Raw genomic sequence first — 23,387 nt, 5'->3', positions numbered from 1 at the left:
ATATTTCCTTTAGACTGGGAAACATCCAAAAAATCTGCTATAAGAATTCTGGTGAGGAAATAGAGGGTATATATGTTCAGGCCAAAATTATATAAATGTCAATTTATTTGATACTATGTGAAGTGCTTTTATGGCTTTATCCACTTGAATTACTGCTTTCAAGGTCTTGTGACATGGATAAGATGCAACAGAGGGCATGAAAGTGTGAAAATTACTGAACTGCATTTCAAAAGATGTAAAACATTAAAATCTAAGTTTGATTAATAATTGTGTTGAAGTTGGGCAGATGGTGTGATTCTATGGAAGGTGGTATCAAAGATTTGACAGAAACTAGCTCATTTAAATGGAGTATCTCAAGAGGCAGAAAGGTTAAAACAAATTCCAGATCTTGGGACTATTATTTCTGGCTGTTGGGTAATTGGACAAGTAAAAATTAAAAGCTGGCTAATACAAGCAACAAGATGGAACATTAGCATTCCACTTAATAAAAGGTATTTATTGGAAGAAATATTACAACATATAAAAACTACAAGTTTATTAAACATATGAATTACCACTGCAGAAAGTGGGCAATTATTCAAATACTGCGCATTTAAAACCATGTTAAAATCCACAATGCATGACAGCACTGCACAATTGAGAAAAATGTTCATTAACTAAAAACAATGTTACATCTTCATTGGCAACTCCATGCCAGCCAGTTTAAAAAAAAGACATTGTTTCACTGAATATTCACAGGATATTTTGTGCACGAACAGTCTGGGAACATCAAGCTGAAGGTGAGAATTAGTCGGTAGTGTCCATAGTCTCCACTTTGACAGGTTCTATTAGAGAGAGAAAAAAAAAGTCAGTGAGAACAGAACTGTTATAACCACCTTGCTATACCTCTTCTATGCCGAGATGAAAGAATCAATCATATGTACCCCCACCATTACTTAGGACCAGCTGTATGTATTGATCTGGTCCTTTTTCCAAAACCTCAATTCTATCCAGAGTGAAGTGTTTGACCTTTAATTACCTATTTCTTGTGCCTTGGGAATTCAAAAACTATATGATCACAACGTTTTGAAAGCTTGGTATAATATTGACATAGCTGTCCACATTTCAACCTAGTTACCTGCTGTGTTCTTTTTCATCTTTTCAATCATACACAGCTTAATTTCCAGACCAATAGCTTTAGCCAGAGGAGGTGGTACTGCATTGCCAACCTGTGTGGTTTTAAAACATAAATTTTAATAACGAGTGGCACAAAACGTATGCTGTCAGTAACATGGTTAGGACATGGTAGGTATTTCTGTGACTTGACATTTAAAACCCATTTCCGCTACAGAACACAAAATCTATTTGCTGCTGGTCCAACATATTATACTGCCCATTGGCAGCAGGTTTATCCCAAATGTAAACCCACTACCAAGACAAACTCCACCCAATCCTCTGCTACTGACAAGATCACAAGACAGTCATTTCCCCCGATCTGACATGCAGGCAAGAACTACAATGATTGTTTTATTCCTGTAACTTGCAACAGTTGCTTATTTCCTGTCAGAAACTCTATGTGCAAAGGATATTCTAGGACCCTGTACCAAAAATTATGTTATACAAATTACAGCTCAATGTGCAGGTAAGCATCCTCAAAACCGTTAACTGCTGTATTAACTTCTTGCAAGATTATATATGTAGTGTTACTCATTTAACCTACCCAACAAACACTTTTCTTCTGCAACATTTTTAACATGTTGCTGTTAATAATTAGTGTAAATTTCTGCAATACTCACCTGTCTGTGCTTGTCCAAAATGTTTCCAAATAGCCTGTATGTATCTGGGAATCCCTGGGAGCGTGCGCATTCTCTAACACTCACTACACGGTGCTGTTCAGGATGTAACACACGGCCCTGGAACACACAAAACCACATTAGATGCTATCAAAAATATTATTCAGCTCTTAAATCTCTTGAACGCCTCTAACATGACAACAAATCATTTCCTTGACAACCCAGTCACTTTCCAGTGCTGAATGCGATGACTAAAGGGTAGCTTATTACAACAAAAAGCACCATAGCATAGCTGAACTCATTCCTAATCAGGTAACATGCACAGAGATGCACTTTGCAGCAGAAGGCATTTAACAATAAAGGAGCCAGGATTAAATATTCCCATCTGTAGCTGGAATCAGAGTCCATCTGGTCGTTTGGCTCATAAAATGAGTTGCAGTTTTTATTACCAACTAAGCCATCAGATAAACCTCAATAAGTTAGTTAGTGGGATGTACAATTTAAAAATTAAGAGACTGCAGTGCAAATCAAATTATTACAGGAAAAGCTTGAGCAGAAACCATGATTTACCTGTTTACCCATAGGTTCTGGATTGGTGACTGTTGTACTGAAAAATCCATCCCACTCCAGCCTACCATACAGGCCAGCCCAGTGATTGTGCCTGTTCCCAGTGTGGGGGAGACACCAAGGAATGAGTGTGTTGAACTGCCTGTCAGCTGACTCACACTGTTTACCTGAAAAACAAAACAGAAGTTACAAATTTGACTCTTGTAATTGTATGGGGTTCGGTGTGGCATTTAGTCCTTAGAGATGGGAGAATAATGTGCAGGACACAAGGAAATACTCAACATGAAATAACTCAAACAAAGCATTTAAAGAAGTCTTTGAAAATAGATTGTTTCAAAATCTTTCATATGAAAATTAAATTTTACAACAGAGACAAGTTGTAGTGAGGCAATTGATTAAACAAATGAAAAATTTAAACCTTGCCATATTTTTGCAAAGGTAATTTGGAGAAATTTGCATTAAAAATTTAAATGTGTGTGCTGTGAAGGATGGGAATTAAAAAAAGTTTGTCTTGAAAAAAGAAAACGGTGTCACCATCCTAGGCTGAACCACAATGTTCATGTATATCTGATACCAGAATCAAGGATCCATGGGTCTTTTCTACCACAAAAATAAAGTTAATTATGTCCCCATGACATCCTTCCTAAATTGTGATGCCCAGTATTGAAAATGACGACTTTACCAGAGACCTAACCGGTTCAGGTTCAACACACCATCCTGATTTTTCACTGACAGCTATATTCTGAACACTGAGAATCCAGTTGGCTTTCTGAACAAGTTGTCCCCCCACTTTTAGACCTGTGAATCCCAACAGCTCTGTTCCAACACCCATATAAAAATTACACTGTCTAGTTGATGTTGTCACATTCTGTCAAAATATGCCAAGGTGTCTATATGTGACTGAAAGTGGGCAGTTTGTGCCATCCTCTACTCACCTTCTGCACAAGAGCACACTCCACGCAGCATGCCAGCGCTGCTAAGTCCGTTCTTTTTGTCATGGTGTGTGTACCTCAGCTTTTTGGTAGTGGTGCCATCTGAAAGGCGCACTTCAATGTTAGGAAGATCACGCCAGTCTGACCCTGGAGCAAGGGGGATGTGCCGCATTCTGCCTGCCACTAAGGCACTCATATCCTGCAGAGGAAGAGAGAGGGTGAGAGGAGATTATCAAGGGCATGTGGTATGGCAGAAAGCTCTGAAAATGTTTAAACTTCAAAGTCTGGAGAATCCAGTAAGCTTGGGACAGTAGAATATCAAATATACAACAGAAGGTGAACTAAACCAATATTATTGTTCTGTTAAGCCATACATTGGCACTAATTAACATATAAAAACAATCCAACAAAAAAAACGGGGTCAAAAAATCAGGGGATTATGTTGAGCCTGAACTGGTTAGGCCTCAGTAAAGTATTATTCTCAAATCTAAGCATTACACTTTAGAAAAGATGTTATGAGGAGATAAGTAATTTTTTGTGATAGAGAAGACTTCTATGAACAGGTCCTCAATTCTAGATCAGATAGGATATGAACATTCTGTCTGGGATGGTGACCAGGAAGGAAGATTTAAGTTGTGATGGTACAGGTTCTAAATAGGTTTGGAGATAGAGAGAAATATTACCAAAATCACAATTTTGTCTTTAAGAAAGAATGGTAAATGTTCGGGTTAATGTGCAGAATAAAGTAATAAAGCCCATAAGAGATGACAACCTAAGTGAATTGGGAAACTAAAGTGTTCAATGTTATTCCATAGCTTTGAATCCTTCGTGCTTGATCTGCAGTGATTGCAGGCTTTCCAGGCGGTGTTGGCTTTCGTAAGAACACAAGGAAAAGGAGCAGCATTAGACCATTCAAGCCTGCTGTGCTGTTCCATGAGATCATCTGGTATGAAGTTGAGGTGGTTGTAAAAATTCACCTACCTTGCAGATGTGATCCCGCAGAATGGGCTGGTATTGTGTGCCCCGAATCTGTCGCTGGAACCAGGACTGTGGTTCACCATTGTAGGATATTTCCAATGCAGAAGCTCCATTACGGATTTCAGGGAGATCAGACATGGTATCTCTTACAGTGATGGTTCTGAATGGAGCAGACCTTATCCTTTGGAAGATTTAATATATATATTTAAAAATGGTCCTTCTCTTCAATATCAAGTCATATTACCTGCATTTAGAAAGAGCTTCATATGCTAAGTTAGCTCACACACTATGCTCCTGAGCTACACCAGACGGTTTTCACTTTTGACTACCAACCAGCGGTAAGTTAACTGCCTTCAGTCAACAGGAGTTGGATTAAATGTCAGTTAACATAACAGGTGCTATGTGGTGGCAAACACATGCAGAATAAAAATAAAAATGAAACAACTAATGCACATTTTAGAATTTTTTGGGAGAAGGATTGGCAAAAGTTAATGTAAAATAAATGCATGGTATTTCTATGAAGGAAGAAAAACGACAGTATGTCCATTACACTATACCTAAACTGCAGCTATAAAATTTACACCTCAATTTATGCAGAGATTAATGGAGCCGAGTAAATAGGAATATTACAGAGGCATCAGTACCCTGGGTTGTTCAGCAATGGGAATGAGACTACCTCCTGTTGTCTAGTTAATCTGCAAATATATGCGTGCAGATTTCAATCTGGGCGGTGGTGCCATTTGTGGTTGTACAGCCTGTGGCCCATGATGGTCTAGACTAGCAAATGAGGTGAATTATTACAGGATGGTCAGAACCAATGGGAGCCAAATCTGAGGAATCCAACCTTCAGGAGAGGAGAACATTGACCAGACAAAGCAAACATCCTGCACAGCAACTTTAACCTGGTAATATTGCTGACAAATTTCTTATCATCCACAGCCACACTGAGTTGACAGGCCCTGGGTGCAAAGACATGCAAAGGCTCCGGGAACAGTGGCAGCTTCTCTCCAGGGGCTGCAGCCAGAATGATAGCTCGCCGACGGGTCTGAGCAACTCCATACTGCCCGGCCTGTGAATAAGAAAACACGGAAAATTCAGAAAGGGATATGCCAATCTGTTGTCAGGAAGGTGAAAGGAGCATTTAAAAACAGTTACTTCAAATGCATGAAGCAGCTCCACCTCTATTCATCCATTGTATTCATGGAACCTGAACTAAACCTACCTTCCATATTCCACAGTACAGCCCAGAGTACCAGCTACATCACCACTTAATATTAAAACGCGAGTGGGATCAACATAAACCAGAGGCATAAAGACCAATTTGTTGTAGAATTGAGCCCATCCTAGTCTAGTTGTCCAATTACAGTTGGGTCAACAGTAGCAAAAGCTTATAACATGCTAAAAGTAAGGGAAGTCAGACCAAGATCCTGCAATTGCAATTTAATGGCTCCCATTGGGAGAATGGAATCTTGTAATTGAGACTTGTCACATTCCCAACAGGTAATCCAAGCTCTTAGTACAACTTAGACCTGTATGAGATTCTAGCACCACAGAATAGTATCCTAACAAAGTCAGGGCTCCCAGGGGACAGAAGGAATAAAACTAATTTCACATAACTTTGCTACACAGTGCAGCAAAAGATTCTTCGGATCAATTCAATTTCAGTGATCTTGAAATATCTCCAATTCAAGAAAATGAAATTCTTTGATGTCTCGATTAGAATACACTGGATAGTATGGTACCACCTTTTCTTAGAAACGAAAACAAACGATTACTGGCCACTGATCTCTTAAATATAGTTATGACTGCCTTCATAGCTCAACACACCACAGACAAAATGAACATGAACAACAAGAGAAACAGACAACTGCTGCACAAGACACACTCTGCTGACAGATAAATATTCAAGAGTAGAAACAGCTCACCTGTAATACACCAAACGTGCACTGGTAACCCATTCGCACCAGACACCGAAGGGTCAACTTCAGAACCATGGAGCGCTTGAATGAAACAAAGTTCCTCACATTCTCCAACAGGAAGAACCTGGGCCGGTAATAGTCACAATAGCTGCAAAGTACATGAATACAGGTGATTGCAAACTGTGTACAAGACACCTGGAAATGCCCTGCCTGATCAATCATACAGATTTGCTTTAAAAAAAAAAGAAATATTTTCCTGTTGTTACTCCACAAAAAGCCCTGCTGTTACAAAGTCAGAAAAGCAGAATTGAGTAATTCCTTGTTTGGCTGAGGCTTAAGATGAAGGAAGAAGTAATGTGAATTTCTGAAGCAAAATATTCCACACAGTCAGCCCCAAACGTTCATGTGAGATCGATTCAAACCCAACTGGTGTTCCACCTATTGTAAGTGGATGAACACTGCTGTCCGAGCAATAGATCAAGGCAATTTTCTCTTCCATCCAACACTTTACTGACCTACACTCCCCTATAATAACGTGTTACTGGCTAAGGCCCACTAAGAATCTAATAATGATTTCTGTGCCACATTACGTAATGTAAGCCATTTGAATTAGCAATCATCTGTTAGATTAGTCTAGAAATGGATAAAACAAATCACTGAAATAAATGTTAAACCAGTGAGAGAGACAGCTAGATTTCAATGATCTGTCCACTGACCTGAGATAAGAGACAACCAGGGAGTTCTTGAATTTGGAGTAAGTGCGGGAATTGAAGCGATTCATTCCACTGAAACCTTGGCATGGGGGCCCACCACAGAGCAACTCCACATCACCCTTCTGTGGCAGCTTCTGGCCAAGGGAATTGGTCTTCTCCCCAGCCATGACAAGTTTCAGGAGAACATTGCAGTCCTCAGTGAAAACAGTAGCACCAGGATTGTTCAAGCGGAATGCTTGTGCTGCTGGATCCCACATCTCAATAGCCCACAAAGTCTCTGAAATACCTGCAGAACAGGAGAGTTAATCTTCATGTTACTTCTTAGAAACTTGCAGCACACTTGGCTTGTGCTGGCTTTCTGGAAGAGCTATCAAGTTAGTCCCATATTCCAGGTTACCGGATAACTTGTCATATTGTTGTACCTTGAGGATGGTAAACTGTACAGTCATAAGGTGCCCTGAATCAAAAAGAAATTCACCAAATTCTGGCATATATTAAAATATTGTAATCAGTGACTTGACTGCCTTTGTGAACTACTTTTGTTAAATTAAATTCTGTTACAAAACACATATTGAACTCCCACTCCCTCCATATAATTAAAGATACCAACTAAGTGAAAGTACTTATGTTTGAACTTTGAACTGAAACACAAACAAACCACATTGTTCAGTAATTTAAATTTTCCAGGCTCTGCCTGGATGAGAACCAATTCCAAATCCGCCATTGAGGAAACAGAGCTCTAAAGCTTTTTAAAATAATCAGGCTGGTAAAGATGAAATAACCAAAAATCCAAAAAGGTCAGATAGCCAGAACTGCTGGATACCTGCATAACAACTCTGCTGATTAAACTAACAGTGACATGCCAGAGAACAATTGCTCGTGATGCCACAATGCATCAAATGTGCAGTTTTGTGAGAACATTGATTGTCACCAACTTAGAGCCCTAGTTCTCAGTTACTGGTCTGATTAATGGCAAGTCTTGTTTCTCCCTGCAAAACCAACCTGCCTGATGAAATCCTTCAGAGAGACCCCCACAACCTGAGAAAACATCAAGACTTCGCAACTTTTCCAATTTGCTGTCTGCCTCGGGCTCAGTCTGTTCAGGCTCAGCTGTAGATTTTGCCTTTCCTTTTCCTGCAAGCAAACAAAAATAAAATCAAAACTACAAAACAATTTTCACCAAACCTCAAATAAAATCTCAGCTCACCCCAGTTTCACAATACATGTAAAACTGTATAAGAATAGATCCTTCTCCTCTTCATTCAACTACTTTAACTAGAACTCATTCACTGACTGACAAAGTTCTTAGTTTGTGAATTTACATCACGAGTATTGTCTGGAAGAGTACGGGACTATTAAACACACACAAGGCATCACAGACACATTGAACAAGTCTCCAACGATAGCCACAAAATTGGTTGATTTCTCTAACTCGAGTATAAAAACCAATCATCATGTGTAATCTAATGTTTGATGGGATTACTCTAGGACCAAAACTATTTGGGGACTAAACAGGATCTTCTGATCTGTCTTCACCAATCAGCCTCTGGAAAAAAACTTGTAAAATCACACATGCCACTTTGCAGCAGCATCACGAGCAACCAGCAATGTTCAAACAGTATTTACCTTTGCCTTTCCCTTTCCCCTTGCCTTTGTTTGCTGAACTGCGGGCACGGTTTGGTGGATCTTCATATGTTTTTAATTTTGCATTGTAAGCCTATAAATTAAACAAACAGTTTAAGACCTTAGCCAGCATTCAATATATATTAAAAAAAACTGCTTGTGAAATGTATCAAAAATAACTGACAACCATTATCAGTTCAGTGCCCACTCGACATCTGAAAAAGACTGGAGCCCTTCACAATTGAATCAAAGATACACAATTGCGGTAAAGACAGAAAATGCCATTTAATTCTCCATCTGTCCCCTTAATCAATATGTTATTTATTCAAAATTAAAATGCACTGGTCAAACTCAGGTGCGGCAGCATTGATGGAGATAGAAACAGAGTTAACATCGATTCAAGTGACTCTCTTCAGACTGAAAAAAGATGGTTCTTATGCCGTTGACAAAGGGGGAGGAGAAAGTGGAACAGATGGTAGAATGCCCAGGGCAAAGAATAAAAAGGATTGGTAATGGTGATAACTGAGAGATTAAGATACAAAATAGAGATCAATGATAGGTTTGAGTTGGAGAAAATAGGTCAGCTCTCCTGGGAGCAATACCAACAAGATAAAAACAGGATGCAAAGGTAGAAGGGTGTTGTTATAATCAAAAGGGAGTATTCATAACCTGAGATGGTTGAACTCAATGTTGGGTCCTGTTGGCTGTAAAATGAAGTGGAAGATGAGGTGGTGCGCCTCCAGTGTATGTTGGACCCGAAATGCTGATTCTGCTTTCTCTCCACAGATGCTGCCAGACCTGTTGTGTTTTTCCAGCAATTTCTGTTTTTGTTTGTGATGGAAGTATTCACATGGGAGCAAGATGGCTTATTAAAATGGCAAGCAATTGGAAGGACAGAGCGAAGGTGAAAGTAGTCACCCAGTCTCTGTTTGGTCCCATCAACATAAAGGAAATTGCATAGTGAGCAACAAATGCAATAGCTTGAAAGGAGTAAAACACTGCTTCACCTGGAAGGTGCTTGGGACTTTGGACAGTGAGAAGGGCAAGAACAACACCTTTTACAACTGCATGAGGTGGTGAGGAAGTGTTAGGAGGAAACCAGGCTGTTATGGAGGGAACAGTCCCTATGGAATACTGACAGTGGAAGGCAGGGGAACACACATTTAGTGTTGGAGGTGCTAGAAATTGCAGAGGAGTTTCTGTTTACACAAATCATTCACTTCATTCCAGTGCATGAATCATTATTCCAACAACATGATGACCAGTTAAGTGACACAATGTTCACTGTTAAAGATAACACTTGGAGCAGATGGTAGAACAATTCTATAACTCACTTTCAGGTGGACGTGGGTGATCAACTCCAGTAGAGTATAAAGCTTCCCAATTTAAACATCTTACCTCTAAGAAATAGAATCTGTCCGATCCTCCAGCAGAATACTCCTGAATGGACACAGTAAGATCTTCTCCATATTCCACAGTACAGCGTCCCTGAACATCTTTGAAATCCACAATCACTTCTTCATCACTCCAATACAACAAGTTGATATCAGTGTGGTAACTGGCTTTAAGACCTTTGTGCGTGTTCTCAGCCCTGAAGGAAATAATTAGTGGCAGCATAAAGAAACCCAACTCAAACCCTCTCAGCACTGCAAAATGGAATTCTTACCAAAAGCAGGCAAGTCAAACAGATCTTTCGGTGGAAACATGCATTAAGTCACAATTAATTTCTAGTATCAGGAGCTCCAACTAGTTTTATTTGGTAGCATCAACTGCACAACTCAGAGAACATTCTAGATCAGCACTTAATCCTAGACCCTAGATTATTTGTTCAAGTGGAGGATGCTGATCCCATGGCACTATCCAAAGAGAGAACAGTTCTCCTGGCATCTCAGAAAATATTACTCTTGGCAGTAAAATCACCAAAACTGATTTTTGGATCTTGCTATATAAATAATGGCTCCTGTATCTGCCAACAGAATGTTCCTCACACATTAAAAATAGCTGTATATGAAGCAATTGGATACATACCAAACTCTCTGGGCTACAGAACTAAAACTTAAGGGCACCGTTTTAGCCATTTCAGACTTAAGTGGTGAGAAATTTCTTAATTCAAATTGTTGTTTGATTCTCTGTGCCCAAAGGCAGTGGACACTCAGCTGTTGAATATATTCAAGATTCGCTTGATTGATTTTTGGGCAGTAAAGGAACCAAGCTATGTGGGATTCAGAAAAATAGAGTTGATTTAAAGTTTAATCATGGGTCTTCTTGAATAGTGCAGGAGGTTCAACCAGATGTTGAGTTATCCTTGCTCTTATTTATGTGATTGAATTTCTTAAAAAGTATCTATTCCTCCTTTGTACCTCCTGGAGACTTTGCTTCTTGGAGAGAGTGTAAAACTCTAACTACCTCATAGAATGTGACTGATGTGGACAAGCTCCCTCAATACCCCATATGGCACAGAAAGTATCTCCCTAAACCTTGTGGCTGGCCATGCAAGATAAACTGGAGGGTACTGATACAAACCAAATTTGGGATTATTATCAATTATATAGCGCTCACCCACACTCACAGTACTTGAACGAGACAGTTAACATTTGCTGTAGCTTTGTGTCTTGGGAACTGCTCACCTATAGAATTTATTGATACGCAGCTTAATATCTGCTTCATTGGGTTTTCCGTTACTGCGCTTGTGACAGAAGATTTCTTGAATGCGGCCAATTCGGAATGGATCAGGTGCGTCTAGGTTGCTGCCTTTAATATAATCAGAGGATTTGCGGTAGTATTCAGGGTAGAGGTCTTCATCCACATCATCTTTTTTTATTGGTCGCTTGCCAGGGCTGGACGGTTTCACACTAAAGACAAGACGCCTAAGGTTAGAAAACTATCAGAGAACCAGATTTTAAATCATCGCTTCAAACCTATTTCAATTTTTGAATTTCTTCCTTTTAGCTTGCTTCTTCATCCAACACTCATTTTTTAATGAAACAAACCACTTAACAACTCAGATCGTTTCTGAATTCACCACCCAATATCTCAAAACATTAGCAGTTGCACTTCAATACAGAACAAAAAAAAAAGCTGGAGAAATGCAGCAGTTCAGGTTGTATTTGTGGAGAGAAACTGAATTAATGTCTCAGGTCAATGACCTTTGATCAACTGAAAAAAGACAGAAATGTAAGGGAAGTAAAATGTAAGAAATATAAGGACTTAAGACTCCTCTTTAAAAACCCTCTCCAACAGGGTCAAAGTCCTGGAACTCCCTCTCCAAAAACATTGTCGGTCTCCCGACAGCAAATGGACTGCAGTGGTTCAAAGTGGCAACTCATCAGCACCTTCACAAGGTCAACCAGGAATGGACAATAAATCCTGGCCCAGCCAGTGATGCCCACATTCCGCACACAAATAAAGAAATTCAAAAATGCAAAAGCCAAAGATAATGACAACGGATAGGGTAAAGAAACAAAGTTTGCAACAGAATGAGTTGCCAATAGCTACTTAAAAAAATTCCTTCATGTTGTATTTATGAGAAAGAAAAAAAAGATTAACCCAGCAAAACAAAAGAAAAATATAAAACAAGATGCAAGTATCTCCAGAACACTTGTATCTTTAAACTCTTCAATAATGTGTCATATGGCCATTCCTTCGTTTATATGGCAGGTTGTTCAAGCATGAGGTTTGGAGCCAAGTCCCACTTCTACTGGAATGCACATTTCCATTCTACAGGATATCAGAACAGGAAACCAAAACCCTAGAGCTGAAACTGTTGATAAGGCAGGATCTTGGACTCTTCATGTGGATGCACTGGTTACAAAGGCCCAAAAACATCTCCTCTTCAGGCAGCTGAGGAAATTTGGCATGACGGCGAATACCCTTGCCAACTTTTATAGGTGTGCCAGAGGGCATTCTGTCTGGATGTGTCACTACCTGGTATGGCAACTGTACCATTCAAGATCAGAGACGGTTACAGAGAGTTGTGAACTCTGTCCGGACAATCACAAAGACCAACCTCCCATCGATAGAATCCAGTTACCATCGGGGAGAAGGTACAGAAGCCTGAACATACGCACCAGCCAGTTTTACAAAAGAATCTACCCTACTGTAGATACTGCCGCCTAGGGCGGCACGGTGGCACAGTGGTTAGCACTGCTGCCTCACAGCACCAGAGACCTGGGTTCAATTCCCGCCTCAGGCGACTGACTGTGTGGAGTTTGCACGTTCTCCCAGTGTCTGCGTGGGTTTCCTCCGGGTGCTCCGGTTTCCTCCCACTGTCCAAAGATGTGCAGGTCAGGTGAACTGGCCATGCTAAATTGCCCATAGTGTTAGATAAGGGATAAATGAAGGGGTATGGGTGGGTTGCGCTTTGGCGGGGCGGTGTGGACTTGTTGGGCCGAAGGGCCTGTTTCCACACTGTAAGTAATCTAATCTAATCTAATAACTGTTGTAAGAATACTGTTGTTTGTGAATGGACTCACAAAACCTTAACATCTACTTTTGTCATTTACATAAGTGATTTGGATGTGAGCATAGCAGTTAGTAAGTTTGCAGATGACACCAAAATTGGAGGTGTAGCGGACAGCGAAGAATGTTACCTCAGATTACAACAGGATCTTGACCAGACGGGCCAATGGGCTGAGAAGTGGCAGATGAAGTTTAATTCAGATAAATGCGAGGTGCTGCATTTTGGGAAAACAAATCTTAGCAGGACTTATACACTTAATGGTAAGGTCCTAGGGAGTGTTGCTGAACAAAGAGACCTTGGAGTGCAGGTTCATAGCTCCTTGAAACTGGAGTCACAGGTAGATAGGATTGTGAAGAAGGCATTTGGTATGCTTTCTTTTATTGGTCAGAGTATTGAGTACAGGAGTTGGGAGGTCATGTTGCAGCTGTACAGGACATTGGTTAGGCCACTGTTGGAATATTGCATGCAATTCTGATCTCCTTCCTATCGGAAAGATGTTGTAAAACTTGAAAGGGTTCAGAGAAGATTTACCAGGATGTTGCCAGGGTTGGAGGGTTTGAGCTATAGGGAGAGGCTGGGGCTGTTCTCCCTGAAGCATTGGAGGTTGAGGGGTGACCTTATCGAGGTTTACAAAATCATGAGGGGCATAGGTAGGATAAATAGACAAAGTCTTATCCTTGCGGTGGGGGAGTCCAGAACTAGAGGGCATAGGTTTAGGGTGAGAGGGGAAAGATATAAAAGAGACCTCAGGGGTAACTGTTTCACATAGAGGGTGGTATGTGTATGGAATGAGCTGCCAGAGGGACTGATGGAAGCTGGTACAGTTGCAACATTTAAGAGGCATCTGGATGGGTATATGAATAGGAAGGGTTTGGAGGGATATGGGCTGGTTGCTGGCAGGTGGGACTAGATTGGGTTGGGATATCTGGTTGGCATGGACGGGTTGGACCGAAGGGTCTGTTTCCGTGCTGTACATCTCTATGACTATCAACTCCAGCAGGCACAATTGGAGATTAAACTAGACAAAGTAGTGGCAACTACTGACTGAAACCTCAATTATATCAATTATTGTGAAATACCACAGTTGCTGGAAATTATAAACAAACAGAATGCTGGAGAAACTCAGGAGATCTGGCAGCATCTATGGAGAGAGAAAAGCTCTTCTTCAGAATTTGGTCTCATTCCCTAACAGAGTTGCACCCTGCCCCCAATGACTGCAGCAATTCAACATGACTCACCACCATTATTTTAAGGGTAATTAGGGGGAGCAATAAGTGCTGCTCACACCAACAGTGCCAAAATCCTGGGAAGTTTTAAAAATGTGTTCCTAGAAATGCTGAGCTCAACTTTGAAGTGAATTGCCCTTCTACTAAGAGGACAGTAACCTTCACAACATTTCAGTGCTAATCGACAGTGCTCTCTCAAACATACATCCAGATTGGAACTGGTACTGGTCGGGAAAGTATTACCTGAAGGAAAATGCATCTTGTAGCAGGTAAACACCATCTCCAACTCTATAGTGTGTTCCATTCTTAGAAGCCAATGAGTAGAAAACCTTGGAGTCATCTTTCACATCCAGTGCTTCGAGAATTCGTGGCATCTCTTTTTGTCTTATGTCAGCCAAACGAGCACAGCTGTCACAGAATCTAGAAAACCAGCAGCCCAAAGAACTCACAGTTAAGACTAACACTTTTAAAAGGTGATGGCATTTACATCAGCTTCTGTGTTGCAGAACATTTTCAAATTGAACCAGTGAAGTAAATTAAAAGGCTTTGACAGACAGATCTTCCAAATTAGATCTAAAAATTAAATGTTGAATATACAAAGCAAAGATTGCTATTGCTTTAACATTTTGTAATTTTTGAAAATTAAACCATTCACACGGGAGTTAGACTGTGCTCACAGGATTGTTGTACAATTACAGATAATGGTCAATAAGACCAGCTCCGTCATTACCCAAAGATTACTTTCAGTCCTAAAGTATCCATTTCCTGATTTGAATGGCTAAAGGAATCCTGCACATGCCCAAGTAACATACAAACAAAAGCCTGGGAGATCTGTCTGGGCGGCACGGTGGCACAGTGGTTAGCACTGCTGCCTCACAGCGCCGGAGACCCGGGTTCAATTCCCGCTCAGGCGACTGACTGTGTGGAGTTTGCACATTCTCCATGTGTCTGCGTGGGTTTCCTCCGGGTGCTCCGGTTTCCTCCCACAGTCCAAAGATGTGCAGGTCAGGTGAATTGGCCATGCTAAATTGCCCGTAGTGTTAGGTAAAGTGTAGATGTAGGGGTATGGGTGGGTACGCTTCGGCGGGGCGGTGTGGACTTGTTGGGCCGAAGGGCCTGTTTCCACACTGTAAGTAATCTAATCTAATCTCTGATCAACACCTACAGTCTTAGGAAGGTCAGGTCGGTTGAGACTTTTAACTATGTCATCCCTTCATATTTCGCTGACAAGTGAACCAAGTAGAGACAAGAGAACACTGGAATGGCAGTGGAAATGATCAAGATTCTTGATTCTATATTTTATTACATCATTGGTTTATGTACATCCATTGATAGATCCATGTAATTTAAAAACCCTTGCTTTCAAGTGGAAATGGTGATATTGCTCTATTATCACTGAATAATCTAGAGGCACACAGGAGTCTGTGTTCATGGGTTCAAGTCCCATCATGGCAGCTGGTGGGATTTAAATTCATTTAATAAATCTGGAATTGAAGGTTAGTCTTGGTAATAACGACCATGAAATTAATGTTGATTGACATGAAAACTCATTTAGTTCATTTTAGGAATGACAAAACTCCCATCCTTCATCTATCTGTCCAACATGTGACTACTGATCCATGGTAGTATGGTTGACTCTTAACTGACTCTGAAATGACGTAGCAAGTTACTAAATTCAAGAGCGATTAGGACTGGCACTATTGCTTGCTAGCAATGCCTACATTCCTTGAAAGCATAAATTTCAAGTCATGTTTGCCATTTCAACCTTGGTTCTTTGGTTATTAAAAAAATAAGGAGCATCACCTTTTCACGCTAAATGTAATGATTACTCTGTCTTCAAACCTAACATTTCAAAAGCACAAGGTTTCTAATTGTGTAATGGACCTCAGCAACTATAGGAAAACTCTCTCTATACCCCCAAAATAAATGTCACTGGCCTTTACTCACTTATGTTTATTCTCCTCAGTTGGCTCACATTTTGCAGGAGTCTGGAATCGTGAATACTCTGGGTCGTACCACATCTGGTAGAAATAGGTCTTCCCATCATCTTCAACCATCTTCAGTTCAAAACCTTCATCCATTCCACCCTAAGATGCAGAAAGGAAATATGCTTACAACATATTCCAGACAAATCTGAAGTACCTTTACAAAAAAAGTCACATTGTAGGTGGTACAGTTCAGGATATTGATGCATGATCCAAATGGTTGGTGGTAATCTGTCCAATTAGTCAGTCAAAGCAAGTCTAGTTTTGTTTAGAAAATATGAAAGCATTTTAATTTTTTATTGCTCAGGTTATTTCAAATTAATAGACGATTTAAGAATAGATATTGATGAGGTTGAGGAGGCCAAACATTCCCATTCTTCATCAATACCCCAGTTTAAAGGAGGTTGCTGCCGTAGTCTAATCTAGCATGTAAATCACTGACTTATGCTTAAACAAATGACATAGATATAGCATGGGAACACTTAAGACATTGAAACAGGAGTAGAATATCAGAGGGTTAAAATAGGGTAGACAGGGAGAGCCTTTTTCCAAGTATGGTGACGGCGAGCACGAGGGGTCATAGCTTTAAATTGAGGGGTGATAGATATAGGAGAAAGTGAGGACTGCAGATGCTGGAGATCAGAGCTGAAAATGTGTTGCTGGAAAAGCGCAGCAGGTCAGGCAGCATCCAAGGAGCAGGAGAATTGACGTTTCGGGCATGAGCCCTTCTTCAGGAATGAGGACAGTGTGCCAAGCAGGCCAAGATAAAAGGTAGGGAGGAGGGACTTGGGGGGGGGGGCGCGTTGGAAATGTGATAGGTGGAAGGAGGTTAAGGTGAGGGTGATAGGCCGGGGTGGTGGTGGAGAGGTCAGGAAGAAGATTTGCAGGTTAGGAAGGTGGTGCTGAGTTTGAGGGTTGGAACTGAGACAAGGTGGGGGGGAGGGGAAATGAGGAAACTGGAGAAATCTGAGTTCATGCCTTGTGGTTGGAGGGTTCCTAGGCGGAAGATGAGGCGCTCTTCCTCCAGTCGCCGTGTTGCTATGGTCTGGCGATGCAGGAGTCCAAGAACCTGCATGTCCTTGGTGGAGTGGGAGGGGGAGTTGAAATGTTGAGCCACAGGGTGGTTGGTCCAGGTGTCCCAGATGTGTTCTCTGAAACGTTCCACAAGAAGGCGGCCTGTCTCCCCAATATAGAGGAGGCCACATCGGGTGCAGCGGATGCAATAAATGATGTGTGTGGAGGTGCAGGTGAATTTGTGGCGGATATGGAAGGATCCCCTGGGGCCTTGGAGGGAAGCAAGGGGGGAGGTATGGGCGAAAGTTTTGCATTTCTTGCGGTTGCAGGGGAAGGTGCCGGGAGTGGAGGTTGGGTTGGTGAGGGGTGTGGACCTAACGAGGGAGTCACGGAGGGAGTGGTCTTTTTGGAACGCTGATAGGGGAGGGGAGGGAAATATATCCCTGGTGGTGGGGTCCGTTTGGAGGTGGCGGAAATGACGACGGATGATATGATATAAATGGAGGTTGGTGGGGTGGTAGGTGAGGACCAGTGAGGTTCTGTCCTGGTGGCGATTGGAGGGGTGGGGCTCAAGGGCAGAGGGGATGCGATGGAGAGCATCGATGATCACATCTGGGGTGAATTTGCGGTCTTTGAAGAAGGAGGCCATTTGGGTTGTTCGGTATTGGAAATGGTCCTCCTGGGAGCAGATGCAGCGGTGACGAAGGAATTGGGAATATGAGATGGCGTTTTTACAGGGGGCAGGGTGGGAGGAGGTGTAGTCTAGGTAGCTGTGGGAGTCGGTCAGTTTATAGTAAATGTCCATGTTGATTCGGTCGCCCGAGATAGAAATGGAAAGGTCTAGGAAGTGGAGGGAGGAGTCTGAGACGGTCCAGGTAAATTTGAGGCCGGCTTGGAAGGTGTTGGTAAAGTGGATGAACTGTTCAACCTCCGCGTGGGAGCACGAGGCAGCGCCGATACAGTCATCGATGTAGTGGAGGAAAAGGTGGGGGTGGTGCCAGTGTAGCTGCGGAAGATGGACTGTTCCACATATCCTACGAAGAGGCAGGCATTGCTGGGGCCCATGCGGGTGCCCATGGCTACTCCTTTGGTTTGGAGGAAGTGGGAGGATTGGAAAGAGAAGTTGTTCAGAGTGAGGATCAGTTCAGTCAGTCGAAGGAGGGTGTCAGTGAAAGGGTACTGGTTGGTATGGCGAGAAAGGAAGAAGCGGAGGGCTTTGAGTCCTTCGTGATGGGGGATGGAGGTGTACAGGTACTGGATGATAGATATAGGACAGATGTCAGAGGTAGTTTCTTTACTCAGAGTAGCAAGGATATGGAATGCTTTGCCTGCAACGAAAGTAGATTCGCCAACTTTAAGTACATTTAAGTCGTCATTGGACAAGCATATGGACGTACATGGAATAGTGTAGGTTAGACGGGCTTCAGATTGGTATGACAGGTTGGCGCAACATCGAGGGCCTAAGGGCTTGTACTGCGCTGTAATGTTCTATGTTCTAATATGTAACCCAAGCCCACTCCATCATTCACTCTAAGCTTGGCTGATCACATGTCTACAATTGCTAACTGGTATGTCAAAAAAAAAAATCTGCTCTCTTTTATATTTCACAGGAACCTTGATGTTCTTCTGTTTCAGACCTGAAATGTTACCGGTTTTTCTTTCTCCACAGATGCTGCTAGATGTTAATATTTTCAGCATTTTCTGTTTTCATTCTAGATTTCTAGCATCTGCTGTATTTTGCTTTTGTTTTAACAGTACATCTTGCACAATAGTATCAGAAAGAAAAACATGATTTTCTTTTTGGTGGTGGGGCCTGGGGCACCAAAGGCCAAGATTAGATCCATCAGATTTCAGGCTCCAGCCTAAGTGAAACATGAGGGAAGCACATTTATTGCTGACTTACAGCACAGTATAATGGACTGTGATTATAGCTAAATTCTGCACATTCTTCAAGTTTATCTGTACTATGGACCAAAAGCAGGAAACAAACCAAATAATGCTTTGACTTGAGTTCCAATGAGAATTAAGTGGCAGCAAGTTTGGAAATCCAAATCTTAGGAGATACCACCAAACATTTCCTTGATGAGGTTGAGGAGGCCAAACATTCCCATTCTTCATCAGCAACAATGTAAGGTTTAGGAGGAACTAAATTTGTAAGCATTTTCATTGTACAGAAAATAATTAATAAAGCTAACGAAGAGTTTTCAGATAGAACACTTCCTCACCTCTAATGCCCAATTCTCTGAGGCAGCCTTGTAAATGACCTTAACTTTGCTGTCTACATAAGACAGTTGCATGTCTTCACACTCATCCACCAGAAAGAGCTCAAGAGGGTCAGACGTCTCACCCAACACAGTGTCAGTACCACGGCAAAACCAATTTGCATGGAACATCTTCCCATTGTTGTCTTCCCACATGGATGTGATTCTGCAGAATCAAGTATAAATGTTTTACACTAATCACTAAAACACCATTTCACACGTTTCTGGCCACCACTTCAAAAATGTTTTGTTTTGAGGATCTCTCTATTCAACAGGACACAATTCCAACTCACACAGAAACCTATGGTGTTAGCCAAATGCAATAATTATATGGTGTAATTTAACAGTGAAGCTGTAGAGCAGGTGACACTCTTAGATTGTTACAAATGCAAATAAAACCCTATTTAATCAACTCCAAAGTATATCCTTGATTGCAATTGTTTAAAAGGAACAGAATTATAGAGTAATAAAGGTACAACAAATGACATCATGAATCCCAACCTGTACAATTATTTGGTGATTAACATCAACAGGATTGGAGGAAGCAGAACTAATAGAATTTAGTCAGAACTCCACTGCTGCCCAAGAGCTCACAATCCACGATGGGTCCTGACCCAAGTTTTGGATAGCCTTGTTATATGGTGTTCAGTAGTTTAAACATTATTTTATAAACTTTCTTTTTCATGAGAGATCACCCTCATTTAGTGGATCTCATGTCTGTAAAACCGATACAGGCACTTCTTTCTGCCATGTGTTAATTACTCATAAGACCGTAGACCATAAGACATAGGAGCAGAATATAAGTCATTTGGCCCATTGAGTCTGCTCTGTCATTCAATCATGGCTGATCCATTTCTCAACCCCATTCGTCCACATTCTCTCCATAACCTTTGATCCCCTTAACAGTCAAGAATCTATCTACCTCTGTTTTAAATATACTCAATGACCTGATCTCCATAGCATTCTGTAGTAATTAATTCCACAAATTCACCACTCTCTGGCTGAAGAAGTTTCTCCTCATCTCCGTTATAAAAAGTCTTTCCTTTACTCTTAAGGCTGTGGCCTTTGAGTCCTGGCATCTCCTGTTGATAGAATCATCTTCCCCACATTCACCCTAGCCAGGCTTTTCAGTATTCTGTAGTTTCAATTAGATCCCCTCTCATCCTTCTAAACTCCATCAAGTACAGTCCCAGAGTCCTCAAACGTTAAACCTTTCATTCGTAGGATCATCCCAGTGAACGTCCTCTGGACCCGCTCCAGGGCCAGTACATCCTTCCTGAAATATGGGGCCCAGAATTGCTCACAGTATTCTAAATTTGATCTGACCTGAGTTTTATAAAATCTCAAAGTACTGCCTGCTTTTATATTCTAGTCCTCTCGAAATAAATGCCAGTTTTGTATTTGCCTTCCCAACGACTGACTCAACCTGCAAACTAACCTTCAGAGAATGTTGGACTAGGACTCCCAAGTCTCTTTGCTCTTCAGACTTCTGAATTCCTTCCCCCCCATTTAGAAAATAGTCCATACCTCTATTCTTCCTACCAAAGTGTGTGACCTCACACTTTCCCACATTGTATTCCATCTCCCACTCTTTGCCCACTCCCCTAACCTGTTCAAATTCTTCTGCAGCCTCCTTAATGCAACCTGTTCCTCCACCTATCTTCATATCATCTGCAAACTTAGCCAGAATACTCTCACTTCCTTCATCTAGATTATTAATGTATAAAGTGAGAAGCTTTGGTCCCAACACTGACCCTTGCTGAATTCCACTAGTACTTATTCAGTTCCTCAGCCTTTCTTTGTTCCCCATTACTACTTCTCCAGCGTCATTTTTGAGGGGCCCAATGTCCACTTTTGTCCTTCATACATCAAAAGAAACTCCTGCAATTTTTTTAATGTTATTGGCTATCCTACCGTCATACTTAATCTTCTCACTCATTTCTTTTTTAGTTGTCTTCTGTTGGTCTTTGTCGGCTTCCCTCTGTCATTTGCTGCATTATATGCGTTCTCTTTTGCTTACATGGTGTCACTGACTTCCCTCATTAGCCATACTCAAAGACAAGGTGATCTTGCAGTAACCACCACTCCAAGAAATCCAATGACCTCAAATTTCCATTGCTAAGTTTAGTATTAAAACCTACAGTTTAGAAAATACTAACCTTGCCAAGTAAAGGGGTTTGCTTGGGTCGTCGGGGCTAACAGCCACACAGTCACTAATCTCCAGAACTTCATCGTCAACAGACACCTTCTGGTAATATGTTTTCTTCCCATCAGCCTGAAATAAAGACATATTACACATTGAGGATTATGGACAATCCAATCCGCATGTGTCTTCAGGAGATGCGAAAAAAATTCTCAACCACAATGGATCATGTGGTTAAACACTGAAGGAGCAGTGTTATAATTTTGGCACCACACCATCACAAAGATGCATCTATGTATACAATGTCCACAGATGTACGTGATAAGGTTTGAGGAGACAATAAATGACATTCATCACATTGGACAAAGCAGTCAAAATAAATATGCAAGCAGAAAGGGATATTGGCTGGAAAACAGTAAGCAGAGGCTAAATGTTATTTCTCCATGCCAAAGGAGAGTGTTCAATAGTGGGGGTGAAGGTGGAATTTATAAAGGTAACTCCGTTTAAACAGCAACATTTCCTTTTAATGTATGATTACCAAAGCTTTTGGCGTCCTGAAAGTCCACATTGGGTTTGCAAACTGATATTTTCTCATATCAGTTATCCTTTAGCTAAATAAGGTTCCCAAAATAGAGCTGAATTAAATATGGATAATTTTGTGCAAGACTTCACTCCAGGTTGAACTCAAATCCAGATGCCAGAAGACAAAGGACAACAGCGGAATCAAGCTCCATAGTCAACACCTAACCTGGAATGAGATGTCAACAGCATGGACAAAGGTGGATCCTTTAAATGATCCATTAATACTAAACCTATCACTTAGTAGCTCTGATGCATCCCATGATACTTTATGAAAAGCAAGGAATTTTGTCAGCATTTTGGCCAAATGTTCTTCCCTTAACCAATATCACCAAAAAAATTCCCATTCGTTCAACTTGTTGTTGTTTGTCGGATTGTTTGCTGTTGTTTTTTGCACAAAATGATTGAACTTCTAAGTAACATATTACACATGAAGCACTTCAGGGATGTTTCAAGATCATAATGTGTGATGTCAGTCTTTTTTGTCTTAAGCTGTTTTACCTAATGAAGTAGAGAAGTTCCTCATTTAAAAGGACGAGGCTGAGTTTAGGATTTCTAGCAGTTTATAAATTATTAGCTGTTTGTTATTACATGAATACAATGAACTAAATTGAGTTTACCCTGATCGCCTCTCCAATCCAGGAGATGCGGCTCTTAGACTGCTTCTTTTTCCTGCCCTGCAACATTCTTTTGGGAGAAGCTTTGTCAATTATCTCAGAATCATCTTCATCATTTTCATCATCATCAGCCTCCTTCACAGCCAGATTTGGACACCTTCAGAAAAGGACAGAACAACATCAGCAACTTAGCAACATATTTTCACTTAAAAAGCTAAGTGCAGCAACACTTTAAAGTTAAGATTTATTCTTTTTGGTTGGACAGCTTCTTCAATTTTCTGAATTCATATATTTATTTCCAGTTCATTTATTTTCCTGCATTCCCACTGCACTCCTTGCATTCTCTCCAACACCATCACAGAGCAAAAGCAAAATGACTGAAAATACTGAAGAATGAACCTTTTACATTTTTTAGTTGTAAGTGGGTTTAGTTTTTAGCATGGCCCTGTCTTACAGCAACATTTTTCTGTTCACTGGTCTGTACAGGAACCACAACATATTTGCCAGATAGAAAAACACAGAATTTCACATCACCAGGAGTTTCATAGTTGCACACTTAATGATGTGGTTCTTTCAATTCAGTCTTAGTTCAATTGTAT

General features: G+C 41.1%; 1 protein-coding gene across 1 annotated transcript in view; it reads right to left on the bottom strand.

Annotated features, from left to right (window-relative positions):
* Positions 1–475: 475 nt before the first annotated feature.
* dnmt1 (DNA (cytosine-5-)-methyltransferase 1) overlaps positions 476–23,387 on the bottom strand; it is a 45,979-nt gene continuing 23,067 nt past the window's right edge. The window contains exons 17-34 of the mRNA XM_072564406.1: positions 22,792–22,945; positions 21,609–21,724; positions 19,414–19,615; positions 16,137–16,276; positions 14,433–14,609; positions 11,132–11,356; positions 9,903–10,095; positions 8,508–8,598; positions 7,884–8,015; positions 6,885–7,167; positions 6,175–6,316; positions 5,152–5,318; positions 4,253–4,430; positions 3,275–3,470; positions 2,343–2,506; positions 1,776–1,892; positions 1,118–1,208; positions 476–824 (exon numbers count right to left, since the gene is read on the bottom strand). Of these exons, the coding sequence (XP_072420507.1) occupies positions 787–824; positions 1,118–1,208; positions 1,776–1,892; positions 2,343–2,506; positions 3,275–3,470; positions 4,253–4,430; positions 5,152–5,318; positions 6,175–6,316; positions 6,885–7,167; positions 7,884–8,015; positions 8,508–8,598; positions 9,903–10,095; positions 11,132–11,356; positions 14,433–14,609; positions 16,137–16,276; positions 19,414–19,615; positions 21,609–21,724; positions 22,792–22,945 (2,806 nt within the window). The 3' untranslated portion in view covers positions 476–786. The remainder of the gene's footprint in view (positions 825–1,117; positions 1,209–1,775; positions 1,893–2,342; positions 2,507–3,274; positions 3,471–4,252; positions 4,431–5,151; positions 5,319–6,174; positions 6,317–6,884; positions 7,168–7,883; positions 8,016–8,507; positions 8,599–9,902; positions 10,096–11,131; positions 11,357–14,432; positions 14,610–16,136; positions 16,277–19,413; positions 19,616–21,608; positions 21,725–22,791; positions 22,946–23,387) is intronic.

Source organism: Chiloscyllium punctatum, chromosome 46 (genome assembly GCF_047496795.1).
Source record: "Chiloscyllium punctatum isolate Juve2018m chromosome 46, sChiPun1.3, whole genome shotgun sequence".
Taxonomy (NCBI): Eukaryota; Metazoa; Chordata; class Chondrichthyes; order Orectolobiformes; family Hemiscylliidae; genus Chiloscyllium; species Chiloscyllium punctatum.
The sequence above is the reverse complement of the archived record's forward strand: the minus strand, read 5'-3'. Positions and strand labels throughout refer to the sequence as shown.